The 27,661-nt window shown below is 42.7% G+C and overlaps 1 protein-coding gene across 1 annotated transcript in view; it reads right to left on the bottom strand.

The window, feature by feature from the left end:
* Positions 1-8,832: 8,832 nt before the first annotated feature.
* The window catches only part of LOC139264812 (hippocampus abundant transcript 1 protein-like), a 141,677-nt gene continuing 122,848 nt past the window's right edge, over positions 8,833-27,661 (bottom strand). The window contains exons 11-12 of the mRNA XM_070881942.1: positions 19,118-19,263; positions 8,833-11,850 (exon numbers count right to left, since the gene is read on the bottom strand). Of these exons, the coding sequence (XP_070738043.1) occupies positions 11,641-11,850; positions 19,118-19,263 (356 nt within the window). The 3' untranslated portion in view covers positions 8,833-11,640. The remainder of the gene's footprint in view (positions 11,851-19,117; positions 19,264-27,661) is intronic.

Below are 27,661 nucleotides of genomic sequence, written 5' to 3'. Positions count from 1 at the left end.
GGAAAAGCCAGAGTAAGATTAAAACTGCAGAACAACACATTCCAATAGACTGAGATCGGCTCCATATGCTACGGGGAGATAAAGATGCTGCGAGACCACTCAGCAGCCAGTCTGATGAGGGTTAATGAATCAATGTAGCTCCGCTGACTAGTTGTAGGGCAACATGTAGTTGTAGAGGAGTGCATGAGGACATTACACCTCTATAACTGTGTGAAACCATCACTCAGGGAAGATCCTGTCTTAGACGGTTAAGACTGACGGACCGCATTGCAGAATTGGAGCTGAAGGTGGATTCACTCTGGAGCATACACGATGCTGAGAATGACGTGATTAACACGTGTAGCAAGTTGGTCTTACCACAGGTAAAGGGTCCACAGCCAGATAGGGAATGGAAGACCAACAGGAAGAGCAGTGCAAGGAAGGGAGTGCAGAGGTCCCCTGCGGTCATCCCCCTGCAAAACAGATACACCGCTTTGGGTACTGTTGGGGGGGATGACTCATCAGGGGAGGGCAGCAGCAGCCAAGTCCATGGCATCAGGGGTGGCTCTGCTGCACAGGAGGGCAGGAAAAAGAGTGGGAGAACGATAGTGATAGGGGATTCAATTGTAAGGGGAATAGATAGGCGTTTCTGCGGCTGCAACCGAGACTCCAGGATGGTATGTTGCCTCCCTGGTGCAAGGGTCAAGGATGTCTCGGAGCGGGTGCAGGACATTCTGAAAAGGGAAGGTGAATAGCCAGTTGTCGAGGTGCACATTGATACTAACTATATAGGTAAAAAACGGGATGAGGTCCTACGAGACGAATTTAAGGAGCTAGGAGCTAAATTAAATAGTAGGACCTCAAAAGTAGTAATCTCAGGATCGCTACCAGTGCCACGTGCTAGTCAGAGTAGGAATCGCAGGATAGCTCACATGAATATGTGGCTTGAGCAGTGGTGCAGCAGGGAGGGATTCAAATTCCTGGGACATTGGAACCGGTTCTGGGGGAGGTGGGACCAGTACAAACCAGACGGTCAGCACCTAAGCAGGAGCGGAACCAATGTCCTAGGGGGAGTGTTTGCTAGTGCTATTGGGGAGGAGTTAAACTAATATGGCAGGGGGATGGGAACCAATGCAGGAAGACAGAGGGAAACAAAATGGAGACAGAAGCAAAAGACAGAAAGGAGATGAGTAAAAGTGGAGGGCAGAGAAACCCAAAGTAAAAAACAAAAAGGGGCACTTTGCAGCAAAATTCTAAAGGGTTAAAGTGTGTTAAAAAAGCAAGCCTGAAGGCTCTGTACCTCAATGCGAGGAGTATTTGGAATAAGGTGGACGAATTAACTGTGCAGATAGCAGTTAACGGATACAATGTGGTTGGCATCACGGAGACATGGCTCCAGGGTGACCAAGGCTGGGAACTCAACAGCCAAGGGTATTCAACATTTAGGAAGGATAGACAGAAAGGAAAAGGAGGCGGGGTGGCGTTGCTGGTTAAAGAGGAAATTAATGCAAGGAAAGACATTAGCTTGGATGATGTGGAATTGGTATGGATGGAGCTACGGAATACCAAAGGGCAGAAAACGCTAATGGGAGTTGTATACAGACCTCCAAACAGTAGTAGTGATGTTGAGGAGGGCATCAAACAGGAAATTAGGGGTGCATGCAATAAAGGTGCAACAGTTATCATGGGTGACTTTAATATGCATATAGATTGGGCTAACCAAACTGGAAACAATACGGTGGAGGAGGATTTCCTGGAGTGCAGAAGGGATGGTTTTGTAGACCAATATGTCGAGGAACCAACTAGGGGGGGGGGAGGCCATCTTGGACTGGGTGTTGTGTAATGAGAGAGGATTAATTAGCAATCTCGTTGTGCGAGGCCCCTTGCGGAAGAGTGACCATAATATGGTGGAATTCTACATTTGGATGGAGAATGAAACAGTTCATTCAGAGACCATGGTCCAGAACATAAAGAAGGGTAACTTTGAAGATATAGGTGTGAATTGACTAGGATAGATTGGCGAATGATACGTAAGGGGTTGACTGTGGATGGGCAATGGCAGACATTTAGAGACCGCATGGATGCACTACAACAATTGTACATACCTGTCTGGCGTAAAAATAAAAAAGGGAAGGTGGCTCAACCGTGGCTATCAAGGGAAATCAGGGATAGTATTAAAGCCAAGGAAGTGGCAAAAAAATTGGCCAGAAATAGCAGCGAACCCGGGGACTGGGAGAAATTTAGAACTCAGTAGAGGAGGACAGAGGGTTTGATTAGGGCAGGGAAAATAGAGTACGAGAGGAAGCTTGCAGGGAACATTAAAATGTACTGCAAAAGCTTCTATGGATATGTAAAGAGAAAAAGGTTAGTAAAGACAAACGTAGGTCCCCTGCAGTCAGAATCAGGGGAAGTCATAACTGGGAACAAAGAAATGGCAGACCAATTGAACAAGTACTTTGGTTCGGTATTCACTAAGGAGGACACAAACAACCTTCCGGAATATAAAACATAAGAATTAGGAAACAGGAGTAGGCCATCTAGCCCTTCGAGCCTGCTCCGCCATTCAACAAGATCATGGCTGATCTGGCTGTGGACTCAGCTCCACTTACCCACCCGCTCCCCATAACCCTTAATTCCCTTATTGGTTAAAAATCTATCTATCTATGATTTGAATACATTCAATGAGCTAGCCTCAACTGCTTCCTTGTGCAGAGAATTCCACAGATTCACAACCCTCTGGGAGAAGAAATTCCATCTCAACTCTGTTTTAAATTGGCTCCCCCGTATTTTGAGGCTGTGCCCCCTAGTTCTAGTCTCCCCGACCAGTGGAAACAACCTCTCTGCCTCTATCTTGTCTATCCCTTTCATTATTTTAAATGTTTCTATAAGATCACCCCTCATCCTTCTGAACTCCAACGAGTAAAGACCCAGTCTACTCAATCTATCATCATAAGGTAACCCCCTCATCTCCAGAATCAGCCTAGTGAATCGTCTCTGTACCCCCTCCAAGGCTAGTATATCCTTCCTTAAGTAAGGTGACCAAAAGTACTCCAGGTGCAGCCTCACCAATACCCTGTACAGTTGCAGCAGGACCTCCCTGCTTTTGTACTCCATCCCTCTCGCAATGAAGGCCAACATTCCATTCGCCTTCCTGATTACCTGTTGCACCTGCAAACTAACTTTTTGGGATTCATGCACAAGGACCCCCAGGTCCCTCTGCACCGCAGCATGTTGTAATTTCTCCCCATTCAAATAATATTCCCTTTTACTGTTTTTTTTCCCCCCAAGGTGGATGACCTCACATTTTCCGACATTGTATTCCATCTGCCAAACCTTAGCCCATTCGCTTAACCTATCTAAATCCCTTTGCAGCCTCTCTGTGTCCTCTATTCAACCCGCTTTCCCACTCATCTTTGTGTCATCTGCAAATTTTGTTACACAACACTCTGTCCCCTCTTCCAGATCATCTATGTATATTGTAAACAGTTGTGGTTCCAGCACCGATCCCTGTGGCACACCAGTAACCACCGATTTCCAACCCGAAAAGGACCCATTTATCCCGACTCTCTGCTTTCTGTTAGCCAGCCAATTCTCAATCCATGCTAATACATTCCCTCTGACTGCGCGTACCTTTATCTTCTGCAGTAACCTTTTGTGTGGCAGCTTATCGAATGCGGTTTGGAAATCTAAATACACCACATCCATCGGTACACCTCTATCCACCATGCCCGTTATATCCTCAAAGAATTCCAGTAAATTAGTTAAACATGATTTCCCCTTCATGAATCCTTGTTGCGTCTGCTTGATTGCACTATTCCTATCTAGATGTCCCGCTATTTCTTCCTTAATGATAGCTTCAAGCATTTTCCCCACTACAGATGTTAAACTAACCAGCCTATAGTTACCTGCCTTTTGTCTGCCCCCTTTTTTAAACAGAGGCGTTACATTAGCTGCTTTCCAATCTGCTGGTACCTCCTTAGAGTCCAGAGACCTTTGGTAGATTATAACGAATGCATCTGCTATAACTTCCGCCATCTCTTTTAATATCCTGGGATGCACTTCATCAACACCAGGGAACTTGTCTATCTTGAGTCCCATTAGCCTGTCCAGCACTACCTCCCTAGTGATAGTGATTGTCTCAAGGTCCTCCCTTCCCACATTCCCGTGACCAGCAATTTTTGGCATGTTTTGTGTGTCTTCCGATGCAAAAGTACGTGAAAAGTACGTGATCCCCAGCAGTACGTGAAAAGCGCCGCCACAAACAGGCGTGTGAAGTTGCCGCTGACCGTTTATTGCCAAATATGGTGAAATATTGCCAAAATCCCGGTCGCAAAGTCGGCGAATTTCTAGCTCGAATTCATCCTTATAAATCACATCTGCAACAAAAGGTAACTCTGAATTCACCATCCCATCTGTTCTGGTTAAGGATCTAGCAATGTGTCCCTTGTAAGAATTATTGGGAACTCCTTTTTTAAAAAAAAAGACCCGAGTAGTTGTAGTTCAGAAGAAATATGATGCAAACCAAATACAGGCCAGGAAAGTGGGCTAGACTTTCCCCGAGAGCCCCTCAATGCCCGATCGCCCGCCCAGAAAAACTGCTAATGTTTGGTTAGTAATGCTGGCGAAAATTTACACTTGTTAAAACTAATTGCCTGGCAAGAAAATGGGCCTTGCACCATTATTCTCGACGGTTAATGGGAAACTAAGTAAAACGGGCAGTTTTTAAAAAAATGTAATCCGAGGCTGCAGTTGGGCCTAGGGAGGGGGGAGAAAACTTCAAAAAATGTCAGAAAAATAAAATTTAAAACATTCCCAAGACACTTTTACACATTATTTTTTTTTAATTTTAAAACCGCAATAAAAGAACCTTTAAGTTACCTTTCTTTGCAGAGTACTCACCTACCGCCCTGTTTAAACAGCTTTCACAGGGCGGTTCCCTCAGCGATCTGGACGGGCTTCCGTTGAGGCCAAACTTACGCTCTGCGATTTTCTCGGCGGTGCACGTCGGTGGTTTGGGCAATACCATTAAAAAACTAAGGGGGAAACTTTCACCGTGTGGAAAAACAGCTGTACCGCTGAGAAAATCGCCGAAAATAAAAGGAAAGTTTAGCCAAAACACTGGCGATGAGTTACCACTAGAGGATACCATTTTGCTACGCGAGTAAGTGATAAAAATCAGCCACAAAGTTTAACGAGTTTAGATTTTTCACATTTCCTTTTCATATTAGTTTCTGCAATTTGAAAATCAAATAGGAAAACCTACATCTGTTTCTCAAAATCTAGGCGAATGGATTGTCATAAACTGCTTGAAATAGTTCAGAAATAATGAAGACTTTAAGGCAGATGTCTATTTAACATTTATTTCAATGCTACTTGGACCACCTAAATATCCTCAAAAAAAGTTATCTTTCAATTCACCATGTTCTAAGGAAATGAAACATATTTTTACATTGCTCCCTCCAAGTTAATTCATGTTTATAGGTCCTAAAATTAATCATTTGTGGGTTCAGCATCTAGTGTTTTATTCATACGTCCAATTTCCAAATTCATAATCATTTTCTACATTTTTTATGTTTTATACGGAGATCATCCAATTCATTATTTGCGGCATCTCACACAACCCCAGAATAGCAATGACATTCCTCACATTTTTACCGAGATTTATAGCTACTTTCATAGCAATATTTTCATCCTTTCGACATAAGCTGCATTGCAGAGATCTGTAGTGAAGAACTGCATTGCACAGGGAAGCTCTGTGGAAGGAACATAAAACTGCAGGGAGGAGGAACGGACCAGCAGGAAGATTACCTGCAATTAAAAGAGAACTGTTACAAGAGTTAAACTTGGCAGAATATCTTGCAGAACCGATGCATTGCACTCCATCAGAAAATAAAATATTCACGTAAAACCCTCCATGGAGGGGTGAACTCTGTCCAGAATTGGACTATCTGCAATGTGTGCTGTTATGCAGCGACAAGATATGTGGGATTTTCCCCCGCCTTTCCCAAACAAAATAGAACTGAATTTCCTTTTCCAGATATGTTACAAGCACTTAAAATGAGAGAATGCTGCAGCGTTTAATTCTTTGCTGTGTTTTGCTTTACTAGCATTTTTGTGTAGCAGTATCCGAGGCTTTGCTGACTCAGTGTGTTAAACAAAGATAAATGTGGAGCTAGAAGACACAAACAGCTGGTTTCCTGTAGCAGATATGCAGCAACCGTACATCAGAATACACAGGCGCACAGCATTTTGGAGAGGATTAATGGGAACCTTAGGTGAATTTATAATGGGGAACAAAGAAATGGCAGACCAATTGAACAAATACTCCGGTTCTGTCTTCAAGGAGGAAGACATAAAAAACCTTCCGAATGTACTAGGGGACAGTGGGTCTAGTGAGAAGGAGGAACTGAAGGATATCCTTATTAGGCGGGAAATTGTGTTAGGAAAATTGATGGGATTGAAGGCCGATAAATCCCCGGGGCCCGATAGTCTGTATCCCAGAGTACTTAAGGAAGTGGCCCTAGAAATAGTGGATGCATTTTCCAACAGTCTATTGACTCTGGATCAGTTCCTATGGCCTGGAGGGTAGCTAATGTAACACCACTTTTTAAAAAGGGAGGGAGAGAAAACAGGTAATTATAGACCGGTTAGCCTGACATCAGTAGTGGGGAAAATGTTGGAATCAATCATTAAGGATGAAATAGCAGCGCATTTGGAAAGCAGTGACAGGATTGGTCCAAGTCAGCAGGGATTTATGAAAGGGAAATCATGTTTGACAAATCTTCTGGAATTTTGTGAGGATGTAACTAGTAGAGTGGACAAGGGAGAACCAGTGGATGTGGTACATTTGGACTTTCAAAAGGCTTTTGACAAGGTCCTGCACAAAAGATTGGTGTGCAAAATCAAAGCGCATGGTATTGGGGGTAATGTACTGACGTGGATAGAGAACTGGTTGGCAGACAGGAAGCAGAGAGTTGGGATAAATGGGTCCTTTTCAGAATGGCAGGCAATGACTAGTGGAGTGCTGCAGGGCTCAGTGCTGGGACCTCAGCTCTTTACAATATACATTAACGATTTAGATGAAGGAATTGAGTGTAATATCTCCAAGTTTGCAGATGACACTAAACTGGGTGGCAGTGAGAGCTGTGAGGAGGACGCTAAGAGGTTGCAGAGTGACTTGGACAGGTTAGGTGAGTGGGCAAATGCATGGCAGATGTGAGGTTATCCATTTTGTGGGCAAAAACACAAAAGCAGATTATCTAAATGGCGGCAGAGTAGGAAAAGAGGAGGTGTAACGAGACCTGGGTGTCGTGGTTCATCAGTCATTGAAAGCTGGCATGCAAGTACAGCAGGCGGTGAAGGCGGCAAATGGTATGTTGGCCTTCATAGCTAGGGGATTTGAGTATAGGAGCAGGAAGGTCTTACTGCAGTTGTACAGGGCCTTAGTGAGGCCTCACCTGGAATATTTTGTACAGTTTTGGTCTCCTAATCTGAGGAAGGACGTTCTTGATATTGAGGGAGTGCAGCAAAGGTTCACCAGACTGATTCCAGGGATGGCTGGACTGTCATATGAGGAGAGACTGGATCAACTGGGCCTTTATTCACTGGAGTTTAGATAGATGAGAGGGGATCTCATAGAAATGTATAAGATTCTGACGGGACTGGACAGGTTAGATGCGGGAAGAATGTTCCCGATATTGGGGAAGTCCAGAACCAGGGGACATAGTCTTAGGATAAAGGGTAGTCCATTTAGGACTGAGATGAGGAGATACTTCTTCATTCAGAGTTGTTGACCTGTGGAATTCCCTACCGCAGAGAGTTGTTGATGCCAGTTCATTTGATATATTCAAGAGCGAGTTGGATATGGCCCTTACGGCTAAGGGGATCAGGCGGTATGGAGAGAAAGCAGGAAAGGGGTACTGAGGCGAATGATCGGCCATGATCTTGTTGAATGGCGGTGCGGGCTCGAGGGGCACTCCTGCACCTATTTTCTATGTTTCTTATCAAAGTTGTTTCTGAAAGATTAATGGATTAGCAGGAATGAAACCCATGCATGCAAGCATACCACTCCTTCCCCCAGCTCTGAACTGTGGGAGGAAAATAACTGATTCATGCTGTTTTGTCCCCACTCATTTATCTCCTCTTTTCTCCTTATGATTGCTCTTGCTGGGATTTGGTTCCACATTTGCCAGTAGTCCCCAAGTCCTTCATCTATCAACCTACACGATGAGTGATAGAAGCCTCTTAAAATGTGGATGTGATAAGAGTCACAAGCTGATCCTGATCCCATCCACACAAGTACACTTTCCATAGAGGGCCAGATAACAATCTGGAGCAAGAACCTCAGCTAAATTTTTCTCCCCCTGGCTTGGGGATACATCATCGGTACTCCAGCTGAGATCAGCCAGAGACCAGGGATTGAAATTGGCACTGTACCTTCCTGATTCATGATTCAGTACATCACTCCATTGTCATGTACTTATCAAGCCATCATGGAAGTAGGCAGTGTTTGCAGATCAGAGGTACTGCATCATCATTGCATTTGGATCTTGAACTCCAAGCATAATCCAGTCTTGTAGGGACCATATCTGCAGTAAATCTAATCATGGTCCTAAAGTGAAAGTAATTCAAGTACATGAAATCACCAAGTGGGTGAATTTAACTCAACTGATACAAAATTGCCAACTTCACTGCTGAAAATAAAATGCTCAGCCCTAGTATAGATTTTTGGTATTAACCCCACATAAAAGTGGATATATCATGATACTCCAAATAGCAAAAGTTAAAAAAAGTGTCAAGTACAGGGAAGTAATTATGAATGTACAACAGAAAACTCAGCACCACAATGACCAGTTTGCTGGGTATACTTATTTTAATAAATTACTTTGAAGTTTTATGTACATTTTATACAGTTCCAGATGAGGCACATTTGAAGAACGTGGTAATGTAACTGTAACAGGACACAAACAATACCAGTGCCAAGATGCCTGCAGTTCGCTGCTTTTGTGAATTTCTATTTCGGAAAAATATATTTTATAATATACCTTCTTTTTTAAAATTCAAAATAATTTGTTTTTGGAATTCTCTTCACAATATACAACTTAAGCACAATCTGTGTGAATACAGATCATTACCAAACTCTACAAAGTAATCCAAAAATCAGATGGGCCACATTTTAAATCAATTTATAAGCTTTCAATTCAAAAATTTAGTTCAAGCTCAGTCCTTAGCACATCTGAAAAACGATGAAACCAGAACAAGTTTTTTTTTTCTGAAATCAAAAGTTTGTTTTAGACAGTAATGGATTGAGAAAAGCAATTGAGATGGGGTGTCTAGAGGTTTTGTTGTGCTAAAGGATCACTATTAAAATTGTGCCAATAGCAATCTAGCTGGTGAATTCACCAGTGGTGAACGACATCTTATAGTGCTGATCAGAAGGGCAGTTTTATCAATGCCCAATTTTAGAAAATTACACTTCTCTCAACACAATCCTGAGATAGACAGGCACAATTCCATGAGAGTCTGAATTTAGGTTTTTGCCACTCCTTTCCCTACACTATTTATCCCAGTATAAATTTGATATTATTCCTAACCGGATATAGGAGTTACAGAGTTTAAAGAGAAAACTAAAATAATCAAGTAAATGATCACCTTATTTTAAGGCATGATGTACCTTCAATGCTCCTGCTCAGTGCATTTCTTCACTTAGTATTTGATGGCAAAAAATAACTCCAGTTTCAAGGAAAAATGAAAAGGATCGGCGAGGACACATCCAGTTTTTATATTGGTTTCATGAGAAATTAAACAATGATTCAGGAAAAAAACTAATTTTAATGAGAATTTTGGGGGGGGGATGGGAAAATAAGATTTTCACTGGCTATATCAGACCATTTAAAATACACTATCAAGGGCAATTCAATTTCCAAAGATTACAAAAAATGTCTGAATGAAGAGTGCAACAGTTATAAATTTCCATAATCATTTCTAATACTCATTTCTACCAAATTAAGCTTTCTTTCTGAGATTACAAAATTGCTATCAATGGAAACATTTCATATGTCAGCTTACACTCCAATCAATAATGCTTCATGGTAACGTGCTTCTTCCAAACAGAATGAACTTCTGATAAAACAGGAGTTTCATAATATCAGGAAAGAGGTTTTCCTACATGCTAAAAGAACCTCCCATAAACAGCGCCCCACTGGTTCAAAAGTAAATCAGTCCAAATAAGCTGATGCCCTAATGCATACATCAGCAGAGAAGAGATGAAAATTAATAACAGGCCAATGAAGCTGTTTGCATATAGGCTGAAGCTGAGGTAGCAGATTACGTGTTTGAGGCTGTGCACGGTTAGCAGCTGAGGCCAAGTGTAAGGAAAGAACAAGGATGTGGTTATTCTGATGAATAGGACTACTTCCTTTTGTTTTAGTGAAACCCTTTTGACTTTAAAACAAAAAGCAGCTTTTCACTCAAGTACAAAAGGTTTCTCTAAATTTCCCACAATATTTTGTCTTAAATGTTAAATATAAAATTCATGTCAAAAATAGTATGATTAGATAAATCCATACATATTGTTCTTTAGAAAACTGCAGTTATTTTCACAGGTCAATTTATATTTGTACCTGAAGTTATCAGAAAATTAAAAAAAAACCTCAACCACAGCCTTCTCACAAAATGAAATAAAAGACATGGGATGTGCACGGAACATTTGAAATTTTCTCTTAACAAGACATACAAATGAAAAAAAAACCAAGTATTTCCTTTACTCTTAGCAGTTTAATTGTCGGGATATTGACATAAGAATCTATAGCTCAGTTATTACAACTTCAACAGTTATTAAATATAATTCTGCTTCTTTCATCTACAAAAAGTAGCCAAAGTAATGAATTTCATATTTCCACATTGTATTTTGTTCAAATTTGTAAGAAGGCTGAGGGAAGTTAGGGTTGTAGTTTCACAGATTGCATTCCTTAAAGCTTTGCAAATCAGGTGGAACTTAATGATTTGCATAGCCTTCTTCAAAAATCAATGTACTCATTTTTATGCAAGTCATTTAGCCCACTTCTCTTTGCCTGCCGCCCCCCCCCCCCCCCCAAAAAAAAAATTCTGTGGAGCTTCAGGGATTCAACAGAAACAAATAGTTACAATGGATTCTATTTCTTTTCTTTTGGGGCAATAGTATACAATTACCGCAGCCAAATGGAACACAAACTGAAATCCAATTAGGAAAGAGTTTATTGTTACAGGGGTAGTAAATAGATCAGATCAGCCTTCACAAAATTATGTTCCTTTCCCCCTTTCCACTGATGTACAAGTTACAACCCTGAGATGTGGCTCTGAATGAGTGTCTTCTCCAAAATTATGTGAGTGCTGATCACCAGCATCAAACGGAACTTCCTCCATCAGGATGAGACTTTGGACAGTACTTGAAGAACTGGCAGTGTGGGATACATATGTTCAAGTAGCTCGCATTAAAAATGAAGCAACCAAAACCGTATGGGCACATCCACTTCCATGGATCTTGAAGTCCTTCTTCAAAATGGTTTCCAATTTTCATAGGCCATTTGGTCTTTCAATGCCCAGTAGATCTAGTGGAGTTCAACACATTGTTCTTCATTTAGATCTGCTATTTTTTTTCCAAAGCTAGTAAAGTTGGTGTCCTCACACACTGCTGTCCTGCAGCAGCGGCTCATTGTCCTCGTCACTGCCAATGGGTGGAGTGGTGGGATTGTTGCCAAGACTGCTGCTATGCTTCCTTACATTACTGGCTTTACCAGACTTGCTATGCTCAGGGATAAATAAGGCAACCAAAAAAGCCACCAGGACTGTAATGGCTCCAAACAAGAAAGGCGGTCCAGGGATAATAGAATCCTGAATGAAAACGAAAAAGAAAATGAATGAATGAATGAGCGAATCAACAACTACCAACATAAGAACATAAGAAATAGGAGCAGGAGTAGCCCATACGGCCAATCGAGCCTGCTCCGCCATTTAATACGATCATGGCTGATCTGATCGCGGACTCAGGTTCACTTCCCTGTCCGTTCTCCATATCCCCTTAGAAACTCTCTATTTCTATCTTAAATTTATTCATTGTTCCAGCTTCCACAGCTCTGAGGCAGCAAATTCCACAGATCCACAACCCTCAGAAGAAATTGCTCCTCATCTCAGTTTTAAATGGATGGCCCCTTATTCTAAGATCATGCCCTCTAGTTCTAGTCTCCCCCATCAGTGGAAACATCCTCTCTGCATCCACCTTGTCAAGCCCCCTCATAATCTTATATGTTTCAATAAGATCACCTCTCATTCTTCTGAATTCCAATGAGTAGAGGCCCAACCTACTCAACCTTTCCTCATAAGTCAACCCCCTCATCTCTGGAATCAACCTAGTGAACCTTCTCCGAACTGCCTCCGAAGCAAGTATATCCTTTCGTAAATATGGAAACCAAAACTGCACGCAGTATTCCAGGTGTGGCCTCACCAATACCTTGTACAACTGTAGCAAGACTTCTCTGCTTTTATACTCCATCCCCTTTGCAATAAAGGCCAAGATTCCATTGGCCTTCCTGATCACCTGCTGTACCTGCATATTAACCTTTTGTGTTTCATGCACAAGTACCCCCAGGTCCCACTGTACTGCAGCATTTTGCAATATTTCTCCATTTAAATAATAACTTGCTCTTTGATTTTTTTCTGCCAAAGTACACTTTCCAACATTATACTCCATCTGCCAATTTTTTGCCCATTCACTTAGCCTGTCTATGCCCTTTTGCAGATTTTGTGTGTTCTCCTCACACATTGCTTTTCCTCCCATCTTTGTATCGTCGGCAAACACGTTACACTCGGTCCCTTCCTCCAAGTCATTAATATAGATTGTAAATAGTTGGGGTCCCAGCACTGATCCCTGCGGCACCCCACTGGTTACTGATTGCCAACCCGAGAATGAACCATTTATCCCTACTCTCTGTTTTCTGTTCGTTAGCCAATCCTCTATCCAAACTAATATATTACCCCCAACCCCGTGAACTTTTATCTTGTGCAGTAACCTTTTATGCAACAACTTGCATTTATATAGCACCTTTAACACTGAATAAATATTCAAAAACATTTCACATAAGATATTGGGAGGGATGGTCAAAGCTTGGTCAAAGAGATTTTAAGGAGAGTCTTAAAGAAGAGGGAGGTGGACAGGTAGAGGATTTAAGGAGAGAATACTAGCAATGGGCTCCAGACAGTTGAAGGCATGGCTGCAATGGTGAGGCAAAGGATGTGGCAGAAGCAAAAGACGCTGTCAGATGAATAGAGAGTTTGAGAGTAGGAGTTATAGGGCTGGCAGGGGTTACAAATGTTGCGTGGGGTAAAACATAGAAAGTAGGTGCAGGAGTAGGCCATTTGGCCCTTCGAGCCTGCACCACCATTCAGTGTGATCATGGCGGATCATGCAACTTCAGTACCCCATTCCTGCTTTCTCTCCATACCCATTGATCCCTTTAGCCGTAAGGGCCACATCTAACTCCCTTTTGAATATATCTAACGAATTGGCCTCAACAACTTTCTGTGGTAGAGAATGCCACAGGTTCACAATTCTCTGAGTGAAGAAGTTTCTCCTCATCTCGGTCCTAAATGGCTTACCCCTAATCCTTAGACTGTGACCCCTGGTTCTGGACTTCCCCAACATTGGGAACATTCTTCCTGCATCTAACCTGTCCAATCCCGTCAGAATTTTATAGGTTTCTTTGAGATCTCTTCTCATTCTTCTAAATTCCAGTGAATATAAGCCTAGTCAATCTAGTCGTTCTTCATATGTCAGTCCTGCCATCCCGGGAATCAGTCTGGTGAACCTTTGCTGCACTCCCTCAATAGCAAGAATGTCCTTCATCAGATCAGGAGACCCAAACTGCACACAATACACAAGGTGTGGTCTCACCAAGGACCTGTACAACTGCAGTAAGACCTCCCTGCTCCTATACTCAAATCCCCTCGCTATGAAGGCCAGCATGTCATTTGCTTTCTTTACTGCCTGCTGTACCTGCATGCCTACCTTCAATGACTGATGTACCATGACACCCAGGTCTCATGCACCTCTCCTTTTCCTAATCGGTCACCATTCAGATAATAATCTGCTTCCTGTTTTTGCCACCAAAGTGGATAACCTCACACTTATCTACATTATACTGCATCTGTCATGCATTTGCCCATTCACCCAACCTGTCCAAGTCCCCCTGCAGCCTCCTAGCATCTCGCACTGCCACCCAGCTTTAAGTCATCTGCAAACTTGGAGATATTACATTCAATTCCTTTGTCTAAATCATTAATGTATATTGTAAATAGCTGGGGTCCCAGTACTGAACCCAGCGGCACCCCACTATTCACTGCCTGCCATTCTGAAAAGGATCGGTTTATTCCCACTCTCGCTTCCTGTCTGCCAACCAGTTCTCTATCCACGTCAATACATTATCCCCAATACCATGTGCCTTAATTTTGCACACTAATCTCTTGTGTGGGACCTTGTCAAAAGCCGTTTGAAAGTCCAAATACATCACATCCACTGGTTCTCCCTTATCCACTCTACTAGTTACATCCTCAAAAAACTCTAGAAGATTTGTCAAGCATGATTTCCCTTTCATAAATCCCTGCTGACTTGGACCAATCCTGTCACTGCTTTCCAAATGCGCTGCTATTACATCTTTAATAATTGATTCCAGCTTTTTCCCCAACACCGATGTCAGGCTAACTGGTCTATAATTCCGTTTTCTCTCTCCCTCCTTTTTTTAAAAAAAAGTGGGGTTACATTAGCTACCCTCCAATCCATAGAAACTGAACCAGAGTCCATGGAATGTTGGAAAATGACTACCAATGCATCCACTATTTCCAGGGCCACTTCCTTAAGTACGCTGGGATGCAGACTATCAGGCCCCGGAGATTTATCGGCCTTCAGTCCCTTCAATTTTCCTAACACCATTTCCTGACTAATAAGGATTTCCCTCAATTCCCCCGGGAGGTTATTCGCGTCTTCCTTAGTGAAGATGGACATATGAGGAGAGACTGGATCGACTGGGCCTGTATTCACTGGAGTTTAGAAGGACGAGAAGGGATCTCATAGAAACATATAAAATTCTGACGGGACTGGACAGGTTAGATGCGGGAAGAATTTTCCCGATGTTGGGGAAATCCAGAACCAGGGAACACAGTCGAAGGATAAGGAGTAAGCCATTTTGAACCCAGATGAGGAGAAACTTCTTCACTCAAAGATTTGTTAACCTGTGAAATTCTCTACCGCAGAGTTGTTGATGCCAGTTCATTGGATATATTCAAGAGGGAGTTAGATATGGCCCTTACGGCTAAAGGGATCAAAGGGTATGGAGAGAAAGCAGAAAAGGGGTACTGAGGCGAATGATCAGCCATGATCTTATTGAATGGTTGTGCAGGCTCGAAGAGCCAAATGGCCTACTCCTGCACCTATTTTCTATGTATCTGTTTCTAGAACCAAAGTATTTGTTCAATTGGTCTGCCATTTCCTTGTTCCCCATTATGAATTCCCCTGATTCTGACTGCAAGGGACTTACATTAGTTTTCACTAATCTTTTTCTCTTTACATATCTGTAGAAGCTTTTGCAGTCAGTTTTTGTGTTTCCTGCAAGCTTACTCTCGTACTCTATTTTCCCGCTCCTAATTAAACCCTTAGTCCTCCTCTGCTAAATTCTAAATTTCTCCCAGTCCTCAGGTTTGCTGCTTTCTCTGGCCAATTTATATGCCTCTTCCTTGGATTTAACACTTTCCCTAATTTCCCTTGTTAGCCACGGTTGAGCCACCTTCCCTTTTTTATTCTTATGCCACACAGGGATGTACAATTGTTGTAGTTCATCCATGTGATATTTAAATGTCGGATATTGCCTAACCACCGTCAACTCTTTAAGTATCATTCTCCAATCTATCCTAGCCAATTCACGTCTCAAAACGTCGAAGTTTCCTTTCTTTAAGTTCGGGACCCTAGTCTCTGAATTAAATGCGTCACTCTCTATCTTGAAGAATTCTACCATATTATGGTCACTCTTCCCCAAGGGAAGATTGCACGATCAGATTGCTAATTAATCCTCTCTCGTTACACAAGGCCTGCTCTCTAGTTGGTTCCTCGACATATTGGTATAGAAAACCATCCCTTATACACTCCAGGAAATCCTCCTCCACCGTATTGCTAATAGTTTGGTTAGCCCAATCACTCTGCAGATTAAAGTCACCCATGATAACTGCTGTACCCTTATTGCACACGTCCCTAATTTCCTGTTTGGTGCCATCCCCAACCTCCCTACTACTGTTTGGTGATCTGTACACAACTCCCACTAACATTTTCTGCCCTTTGGCTTTTCGCAGCTCTACCCATATAGATTCCACATCATCCACGTTAATGTCCTTCCTTACTATTGCGTTAATCTCCTCTTTAACCAGTAATGCTACCCCACCTCCTTTTCCTTCCTGAATATTGAATACCCCTGGATGTTGAGTTCCCAGCCTTGTTTACCTTGGAGCCATGTCTCCGTAATCCCAATTACATCATATCCATTAACAGCTATCTGCGCAGTCAATCATCCACCTTATTACAAATGCTCTTCGCATTGAGGCTCAGAACCTTCAGGCTTGTTTTTAAAAAAATTTTTGTCCTTTTGGAATTATGTTGTAATGTGGCACTTTTTGAAGCCATGGAGGGATTTAAATACAAGATTGAGAATTTTTAATCTAAGAATTGGGGAACCAGGAGTAAATGTAGATCAGCGAAGACCGGATGTTGGGTAAGCAGAACTTAGTGCGGGATAAAATACAGGCAGCAGAATTTTGGATGAGCTGAAGTTTACGGAGGGTGGATGATGGAAGGCTGGGCTGTAGAGCACTGGAATAGTCGAGTCTAGAGCAACAAAAGCTCCAGGGGTGAGGGTTTCAGTAGCAGATGGTGTGAGGCAGGAGCAAAGTTACGGAGATGGAAATAGCCAGTCTGAGAGAGAGAGAGAGAGAGAGAGAGCGCGAGAGAGAGAGAGCGAGAGGATATGGGGTTAGAAGTTTAGCTCAAGGTCAAATAGGATACTTGAGATTGTGAACAATCTGATTCAAACCCGATGGGGATGGAATTCAGAGATTGTAGTGGAGGCTGAATACAATGGCTTTGGTCTTTGCAATGTTCAGCTGGAGGACTGAATGTTGGACAAACAAACTGCCAACAGAAGCTGTGGAAGGGTTCAGAGAGGTGGTGGAAACGTAAAGCAAAGTATCATCAGCATACAAGTGGAAGTTGACCCCATATCTGCAGGTGATGTCGCCATGGGGCAACATTAGGATGAGGAAGAGCCAAGGATTTATCCTTGGGGTACTCCAAAGGTAATGGTGCAAGGGCTGAAAGAGAAGTGATCTAGAAGGACAAAGCACTTATGGAGCTAGCCTAAATAGTTTGGTTTTTTTTCTTTGTGGCTAATTCTGGTTGACTGCAAAATGGAGCACTATGGAAAAACTTTAGTTCGCTAATAAAATGCTGGCCCAAGGACAGGAGTAGGGGGTGTGGAAGAGGGGAAAAAGTAGATTAAAAAAGAGGTTGCATGAATTTACTGTGCCAAGAACCAAATGTAGATTTTTTACATAACAGCAATGAATTACATTTTTAAAGAATGTTATTTGAACCATAATACAGATATATAGTCAGCTTCAAGCTATTCTGACTTGAACACATAAAATTCAATAAAGTGGTGATAAATGATTGAAACAGTTTCCATCTTTATGGACGCAATGCTGAAGAAGCATGGAAACGTTTATGCAATGTACAAGGAAAAGATTGATGAAAAGAAATGCAACAAATCCCTTTTCATAAGGGCAAGGATTAAGGCACTTAACAGTCAAGGCATAGTGCAATAGCTGTTAAAAAGAATTCTAGAAATAAATTTAGCTGTTTTGCGGCCACCACAGAAGGAGGCCATTCGGCCCATCGTGTTTGTGCTGGCTGAAAAGAGAGCTACCCAGCCTAATTTCACTTTCCAGTTCTTGGTCCATAACCCTATAGGTTACGGTACTTCAAGTGCATATCCAAGTACTTTTTAAATGCGCTGAGGGTTTCTGCCTCAGGCATTGCGTTCCAGATCCCACCACCCTCTGGGTGAAAAGTGTGTTCCTCAACTTCCCTATAATCCCACCAAATACTTCAAAAATGTAGAAACTTCCTATTGTTAGGAGACTTATCAAGCAATCAGCAAAATTCTGCATTTACCTGCATTCATTTCAAAGGGAATTACTTGCATGAAACCATGCAGAGGATATACAAAAATGTTGCTACAAAGTAGTGAATTTATTTAGATGGGAACACAAATGTAAATATTGTTGCTTCTTTTGCAAAAAGCTTTACAAATTAATTACACTACAGTCTGGTTGGACAGCATTTTGGTTTATTGGCTGGAGGATTGGACACAAGACACCCCATCATGATTTTCTGTTGACCATCTCAGCAGGAGTGTATCAATGTTCACATCTCAGCAGCTTGGACACAGCACCACTAATAAAAACATGGGAACGGGTTACTTTCCTACCCTGTAACTAGGAAACGGTGAATGGCAAGAAATAATGAGGTGGGAATATTGTTTCAAAAAAGGATTAACATTATGATCTAGAATGATCTAGCCTTGAAGAGGAGACATAAAACAAATTAAAATCCTAAGTACAGTGAAATGTTATAATTAGCTTAAGATCCTTTATTCTATCTGCAACTTGCATGATCATTCACTAATGCCATTAGTAGGCAGACAGAAACTGATGCCATTGCGTTTGAAATTCAAAATGAAATCCAAGGCAGATTTTAAAATGCAAATTAGAAGGTACTCCATAGCCAAATAAATAAACTCAAAATATAAATAGAACTCAGGATTATTGATGCAAACGAGCAAGAAAGCAGCAAGAAAAAATTCAATGGAAACCAAGGATTTAAAAAAATCTATTGTTGAAACTACATTTCAAATGTTCCACTGTATAAACATACAATCCATTGCAGTCCCATTTCTACATTCAAACACAGTATAGAAATAAGACATACATGTTAGATTTTTTACAATTAGTGCAAAAATAAACAAAAATTGGTTTAGAAACAAACATATTTGATATAAAATGTTACCTCCATTTTGGAACTTTGCACATTGACCTCTTTGTCAGGGATTGCATCCAGCTCCACGTGAAACAGGTAGAAAATAAAACCATATAGAGCAGGTCCAAGGCCATTGCACAATCCCCTGATTCCCGTGACCATTCCTTGCACAACACCTAAAATAACCAAGATGTTATATTACAAATTAAAACTGTAATGACAATACACTGATGAAGTCATCATGCACCATACAATAATTGTTCCCTTGTTAATTAAAAAAAAAATTAAATTTGAAAGAAAGAAAATCTGATGCCATGAAAATTACCATTCTGAAATTTTTGGTGGCTACACCAACCATTCAACATACGTTTTATTTTGATATTACACTGCTTAAGCTCAGTTTTTTCCATACCATCAACATTAATGATTTAGACGAGGGGATTACATGTAGTATCTCCAAATTTGCAGATGACACTAAGTTGGGTGGCAGTGTGAGCTGCGAGGAGGATGCTATGAGGCTGCAGAGTGACTTGGATAGGTTAGTTGAGTGGGCAAATGCATTGCAGATGAAGTATAATGTGGATAAATGTGAGGTTATCCACTTTGGCAGTAAAAACAGGAAGGCAGATGATTATCTGAATGGGGACAGATTAGTAAAAGGGAGGTGCAAAGAGACCTGGGTGTCATGGTAAATCAGTCACTGAAAGTTGGCATACAGGTACAGCAGACGGTGAAGAAGGCAACTGGCATGCTGGCCTTCATAGCGAGAGGATTTGAGTACAGGAGCAGGGAAGTCTTACTACAGTTGTACAGGGCCTTGGTGAGGCCACACCTTGAAATATGGTGTACAGTTTTGGTCTCCTAACTTGAGGAAGGCCATTCTTGCTATTGAGGGAGTGCAGCGAAGGTTCACCAGACTGATTCCCAGGATGGCGGGACTGACATATCAAGAAAGACTGGATCAACTGGGCTTGTAGTCACTGGAGTTCAGAAGAATGCGAGGGGATCTCATAGAAACATTAAAAATTCTGATGGGTTTAGACTGGTTAGATGCAGGAAGAATGTTCCCAATGTTGGGGAAGTCCAGAACCAGAATCACAGTCTAAGGATAAGGGGTAAGCCATTTAGGACCAAGATAAGGAACTTCTTCACTCAGAGTTGTGAGCATGTGGAATTCTCTACCACAAAAAGTTGTTGAGGCCAGTTTGTTAGATATATTCAAAAGGGAGTTAGATGTAGCCCTTACGGCTAAAGGGATCAAGGGGTATGGAGAGAAAGCAGGAATGGGGTACTGAAGTTGCATGTTCAGCCATGAACTCATTGAATGGCGGTGCAGGCTCGAAGGGCCGAATGGCCTACTCCTGCACCTATTTTCTATGTTTCTATCAACAACAAACCAAAAGGTACATTTCAGATGGCATAACTTTTTAATTTAGGGAAGTTTTGCATTTCCAGCAATGCCTAGCATAAGTGATCTGCTTTTCGCAGAATTGCTGATCTCAAGCCATGACAGAAGGTGCAGAGCAGGAGCCAAGTGCTTCCTCAGATAGCTAAAAGAGAGGGGAGAAGAGGAACAAGACTATTGTTTTTTTTCTCTTTTTAACAAAAAGAAAACAAGTGCCAGTTACTACTAATGGCATTAGTGATTAGAGGGATATCTGCTACACGCAGAGCTGTATGTAGAGAGCTGGGTGTATCTACTAAATGGAGTGACTTGTAAACAGAGTGGCAATGGGAATTTGGTGCAATTTAAGCCAAGGGGCAACAGTCAATATATAAATAATCACAGCAATTGATTAAAGCTAAAGGGATTTTTAAAATCAAAATGATGGAATAGCTGAACCCCATTGCCTGCAATTCCTGTGGCATGTAGGAATTACAGAACGTTTCGTGTGTCCTGAATAATCATGTGTGCAAGTACCTAGAGTTCAAGGTTTGTGAGCTTGAGGAGCGATCGGAGTCACTGCAGCGTGTACAGGAAGTGGTCACCCTGCAGCTACAGAGAGTTGGAGCAGGATAGTAAGTAGGTGGCCTTCTATCAGAATATGAAGAGGCAGACAGTGCAGGAATTCTCCAGGAGTTTGGCATTCTCAAAACAGTTTTCAGTGCTGAATACCAGTGTGGGGTGACGACATCTTGGGGGAGTGCTGTCTAGTGCACATCCACGGCACCATGGGGCAAATGACTGCACATGAGCTAGTCGGGTACAGCAGCGGGAGCAGGCGGACCTATGAGGGAAGCGGCGGCAGCGGAGTACTTCAATAAAGCCCGAGGCTCGAGGCCCAGACCAAAATTGTCGGGAGCAGCAGCGGGCGGACCTGTGGGGGAAGCGGCGTCAAAAGTAAGAAAGAAGTAAGAAGTAAAAAGTAATCAAAGTGTGACGTCACAGCCAAGAGGGTAAGTGATTGGCTGGTTGATTGGTGAGTAGTTTTCTTTTTCTTTGCAGTAAGAAACCTTGTCATTGTTGCCAAATTAAGTACTTTAAGGGTTAAGTCATGGCAGGAGAGCCAGACCCGTGTCATGCTCCTGCTGTGCTATGTGGGAAATCAGGGACGCTTCCAGTGTCCGTGACTACTACGTGTGCGGGAAGTGTATTCAACTGCAGCTCCTGACAGACCGCATTGCGGCACTGGAGCTGCGCATGGATTCACTCTGGAGAATCCACGATGCTGATGTCGTGACTAGCACGTTTAGTGAGTTGGTCACACTGCAGGTAAAGTTTACACAGGCAGATAGGGAATCGGTGACCATCAGGAAGAGCAGTGGAAGGAAGATAGTGTAGGGGTCCCCTGCGGTCATCTCCCTCCAAAACAGATATACCATCTTGGGTACTGTTGGAGAGATGGCTCATCAGGGGAAGGCAGCAGCAGCCAGGTTTATGGCACCGTGGGTGGCTCTGCTGCGCAGGAGGGCAGGAAAACGAGTGGGAGAGCTGTAGTGGTAGGGGTTTCTATTGTAAGGGGAATAGACAGGCGTTTCTGCGGCCGCAATCAAGACTCCAGGATGGTATGTTGCCTCCCTGGTGCAAGGGACAAGGATATCTCGGAGCGGCTGCAGGGCATTCTGGAGGTGGAGGGTGAACAGCCAGTTGTTGTGGTGCATATAGGTACCAACGATATAGGTAAAAAACAGGATGAGGTCCTACAAGCTGAAATTAGGGAGCAAGGAGTTAAATTAAAAAGTAGGACCTCAAAGATAGTAATCTCAGGATTGCTATCAGTGCCACGTGCTAGTCAGAGTAGAAATAGCAGGATAGTTAAGATGAATATGTGGCTTGAGGAATAGTGCAAGAGGGAGGGATTCAAATTCCTGGGACATTGGAACCAGTTCTGGGGGAGATGGGACCAGTACAAACCGGACAGTCTGCACCTAGGCAGGACCGGAACCGATGTCCTAGGATGAGTGTTTGCTAGTGCTGTTGGGGAGGATTTAAACTAGTAGGGCAGGGGAATGGGAACCTATGCAGGGAGACAGAGGGAAGTAAAATGGGGTCAGAAGCAAAAAGGTATAAAGGAGAAAAATAGAGGTAGAGGGCAGAAAAATCAAAGGCAAAAATCAAAAAGGGCCACATTACAACATAATTCTAAAAGGACAGAGAGTGTTAGAAAAACAAGCTTGAAGGCTCTGTGTCTCAATGCGAGGAGCATTCGTAATAAGGTGGATGAATTAACTGTGCAGATAGCTGTTAACGGATATGATGTAATTGGGATTACGGAGACATGGCTCTAGGGTGAACAAGGCTGGGAACTCAACATCCAGGGGTATTCAATATTCAGGAAGGATAGACAGAAAAGAAAGGGAGGTGCGGTAGCGTTGCTGGTTAAAGAGGAGATTAACACAATAGTAAGGAAGGACATTAGTGTGGATGAGGTGGAATCTGTATGGGTAGAGCTGCAGAACACCAAAGCGCAGAAACCGCTAGTGGGAGTTGTGTACAGACCACCAAACAGTCATAGTGTGGTTGGGAATGGCATCAAACAGGAAATTAGGGATGCGTGCAATAAAGATACAGCAGTTATCATGGGTGACTTTAATCTACATATTGATTGGGCTAACCAAACTGGCAGCAATATGGTGGGAGGAGGATTTCCTGGAGTGTATTAGGGATGGTTTTCTAGACCAATATGTCGAGGAACCAACTAGAGAGCTGGCCATCCTAGACTGGGTGTTGTGTAATGAGAAGGGATTAATTAGCAATCTTGTTGTGCGAGGTCCCTTGGGGAAGAGTGACCATAATATGGTAGAATTGTTCATTAAGATGGAGAGTGACACAGTTATTTCAGAGACTAGGGTCCTGAACTTAAGGAAAGGTAACTTCGACGGTAGGAGACGTGAATTGGCTGGAATAGTACGAATGATACTTAAAGGGTTGACGGTGGATAGGCAATGGCAAACATTTAAAGATCACATGGATGAACTTCAACAATTGTACATCCCTGTCTGGTGTAAAAATAAAACGGGGAAGATGGCTCAACCATGGCTAACAAGGGAAATTAAGGATAGTGTTAAATCCAAGGAAGAGGCATATAAATTGGCCAGAAAAAGTTACAAACCTGAGAACTGGGAGAAATTTAGAATTCAGCAGAGGAGGACAAAGGGTTTAATTAAGAGGGGGGAAAACAGAATAGGAGAGTAAGCTTGCAGGGAACATAAAAACTGACTGCAAAAGCTTCTACAGATACGTAAAGAGAAAAAGATTAGTGAAGACAAATGTGGGTCCCTTACAATCAGAATCAGGAGAATTTATAATGGGGAACAAAGAAATGGCAGACCAATTGAACAAATACTTTGGTTCTGCCTTCACTAAGGAAGACACAAATAACCTTCCGGAAATACTAGGGGACCGAGGGTCTAGCGAGAAGGAGGAACTAAAAGAAATCCTTATTAGTCAGCAAACTGTTAGGAAAATTGATGATACTGAAGGCTGATAAATCCCCAGGGCCTGATAGTCTGCATCCCAGAGTACTTAAGGATGTAGCCCTAGAAATAGTGGATGCATTGGTGGTCATTTTCCAAACAGTCTATCGACTCTGGATCAGTTCCTATGGACTGGAGGGTAGCTAATGTAACCCCACCTTTTAAAAAAGGAGGGAGAGAGAAAACAAGGAATTATAGACCGGTCAGTACGACATCGGTATTAGGGAAAATATTGGAATCAATTATTAAAGATGTAATAGCAGCGCATTTGGAAAGCAGTGACAGGATCGGTCCAAGGCAGCATGGATCTATGAAAGGGAAATCATGTTTGACAAATCTTCTAGAATTTTTTGAGGATGTAACTAGTAGAGTGGACAAGGGGGAGCCAGTGGATGTGGTATATTTAGACTGTCAATAGGCTTTTGATAAGGTCCCACACAAGAGATTAGTGTGCAAAATTAAAGCACATGGTATTGTGGGTAATGTACTGATGTGGATAGAGAACTGGCTGGCAGACAGGAAGCAAAGAGTAAGAATAAACGGGTCCTTTTTAGAATGGCAGGCAGTGACTAGTGGGGTACGACAAGGTTCAATGCTGGGACCCCAGCTATTTACAATATACATTAATGATTTAGACGAAGGAATTGAATGTAATCCAAGTTTGCAGATGACACTAAGCTGGGTGGCAGTGTGAGCTGTGAGGAGGATGCTAAGAGGCTGCAGGGTGACTTGGACAGGTTAGTGAGTGGGCAAATACATGGCAGATGCAGTATAATGTAGATAAATGTGAGGTTATCCACTTTGGTGGTAAAAACAGAAAGGCAGATGATTATCTGAATGGTGACAGATTAGTAAAATGGGAGATGCAATGAGATCTGTGCGTCATGGTACATCAGTCACTGAAAGTTGGCATACAGGTACAGCAGGCGGTGAAGAAGGCAACTGGCATGCTGGCCTTCATAGCAAAAGGATTTGAGTATAGGAGCAGGGAAGTCTTACTACAGTTGTACAGGGCCTTGGTGAGGCCACACCTTGAAATATGGTGTACAGTTTTGGTCTCCTAATCTGAGGAAGGACATTCTTCCTGTTGAGGGAGTGCAGCGAAGGTTCACCAGACTGATTCCTGGAATGGCAGGACTGACATATGAAGAAAGACTGGATCGACTCAGCTTATATTCACTGGAATTTAGAAGAATGAGAGGGGATCTCACAGAAACATATAAAGTTCTGACGGGATTGAACAGGTTAGATGTAGGAAAAATGTTCCCGATGTTGGGGAAGTCCAGAACCAGAATCACAGTCTAAGGATAAGGGGTAAGCCATTTAGGACCAAGATAAGGAACTTCTTCACTCAGAGTTGTGAGCATGTGGAATTCTCTACCACAAAAAGTTGTTGAGGCCAGTTTGTTAGATATATTCAAAAGGGAGTTAGATGTAGCCCTTACGGCTAAAGGGATCAAGGGGTATGGAGAGAAAGCAGGAATGGGGTACTGAAGTGCATGATCAGCCGTGATCATATTGACTGGTGGTGCAGACTTGAAGGGCCGAATGGCCTATTCCTGCACCTATTTTCTATGTTTCTATGAGGGCACAGTAAAGTGTAGAAATATTGTGGTCATAGGGATTTAGTAGTCAGGCGGCTAGACAGGCATTTCTGCAACCGCCAACACGGGCCCTGCATGGTGTGTTGCTTCCCTGGTGCCAGGGTTAAAGGACATCACTGAGAGGGTGCAGAACATTTTGAGGGGGGGGGGGGGGAGGGATGAAGGCGAACAGCCAGAAGTCATGGGCCATGTGGGAACCAATGACATAGGAAGGAAAAGGATTGAGGTCCATCATTCAGAGTCTCAGGAGGTAGGCAGGAAGTTAAAAAGCAGGACCTCAAAAGGTAATAATCTCTGGAGGTAGCAGGGCTGTTTGGAGGTCAGGAAACCTGGAAGAATGCGTCTCCTCTCAGATCCTGCCAAATTTAATGGCAGGATCTAATTAACATTTTTGTCTCTGTTTCCCGGCCACAGCCAGCCATTTTGAGAGGCTATCGGGCGAGTAGGTCTTTGGCACCAGGCCGCAGCCGAGCAGCAGAGAGGAGGGAGCGGAAGCCTCGGGGGTGGGGGAGATCAGAAGGGCCTTGGGGGACATGATCGTAAGGGCTTCAGTGGAGGGTGGGGGAGATCGGAAGGGTTGGGCGCGTGGGATGTCCAATCGTGGGGATGGGTGAAGCAGGAACACTGGATCCAGCAGTTATACGGAAAGGCACTTACCTTCTGGATTCAGCAGTCGTTGCCTCCTTTTAGCTGCCAGGTTTCTTGAAGCCTGGGAAACCCGGCCAGCCAGGATTAAATTTAAAATAGTGGCTAATTCTGAGGCACGCAGCCTCATTATAATATTTAAATTGTGAACCCACCTCCTGCGAGCGGGTTGGTTGCCCACCCTCGTCCATTAAAATCAGAAGTGAACAGGTTGGAGGCAGGTTTCAGATTTTTTGACATGCCACCCGACCCAGACTCACCCGTTTTTTTTTTGGGGTGGGGGGGGGGGGTGGTGGCGGCAGTGCTAAAATTCCCCATTGTCTATTTGGTTAAAATTAATAGAGGGGCTATTACATTACTGTATGTATAATATAGGCCACCAAACAGTGGGAAGGAGATAGAGGGGTATATTTTTGCAGGCAAATTATAGAAAGATGCAAGAACTACAGGGTAGTGATCATGGGGGACATCTCATTATCCTAATATAGACTAGGAAAGAAACAATGTTAAGGCAAAGAGAGGAAAGAATTCCTGAAATGTGTACAAGAGAACTTTATTAATCAGTGTGTTTCCAGCCCAACAAGGAAGGAAGCAGTGTTGGGTCTAGTTCTAGGGAATGAACTGGGGCAAGCGGAGCATGTTTCAGTAGGAGAGCATTTGGGGAACAGTGATCACAATATCAGATCTGAAATAGCTATGGAAAAGGACAAGGTACAATCAAGTGTAAAAATACTTAACTGGAGGAGGACTATCTTCAGTGAGTTGAAAAGGGACCAGGCAGGCCCAGGTAGATTAGAATCAAATATTGGTAGTTAAAACAGTAACTGAACAAGGGAGGCTTTCAAAGAGCAGATGGTTCAGGTACAGAGTAGACACATTCCTATGAGGGGGAAAGGAAGGGCATCCAAAACTAGAGCACCCTGGATGACTAAAGATAGGAAGTTAAAATGAGACAGAAAAAGTAGGCTTATGACAAATGTAAGGTTCATAGTACAGTCGAGAACCAAGCTGAATATAGAAAGTACAGAGAAGATCTAAAAAAAGAACTGGAGGATTGCAAATGTTATACCCCTGTTTAAAAAAGGAGAGGATAAACCCACCAACTACAAGCCACTACAAGCCAGTCAGCCCAACATCGGTGGCGGGGAAACTTTTACAGACAATAATCTGGGATAAAATTAATTGACATTTGCAAAAGTATGGGCTAATAAATGAAAGTCAGCATGGATTTGTTAAAGGCAAATAGTGTTTGACTAACTTGGATCGAGTTTTTTAATGAAGTAACGGAGTTGCGCAGTTGATGTCGAGTATATGAACTTTCAAAAGGCATTTGACAAATTACCACATAATGGACTTGTTGACAAAACTGAAGCCCATGGATACAAAATTGGCTAAGGGACAGAAAGCA

This window comes from Pristiophorus japonicus, chromosome 1, assembly GCF_044704955.1.
Source record: "Pristiophorus japonicus isolate sPriJap1 chromosome 1, sPriJap1.hap1, whole genome shotgun sequence".
Taxonomy (NCBI): Eukaryota; Metazoa; Chordata; class Chondrichthyes; family Pristiophoridae; genus Pristiophorus; species Pristiophorus japonicus.
Note: the sequence above shows the minus strand (reverse complement) of the source record. Positions and strands in the feature narration are given on the sequence as shown.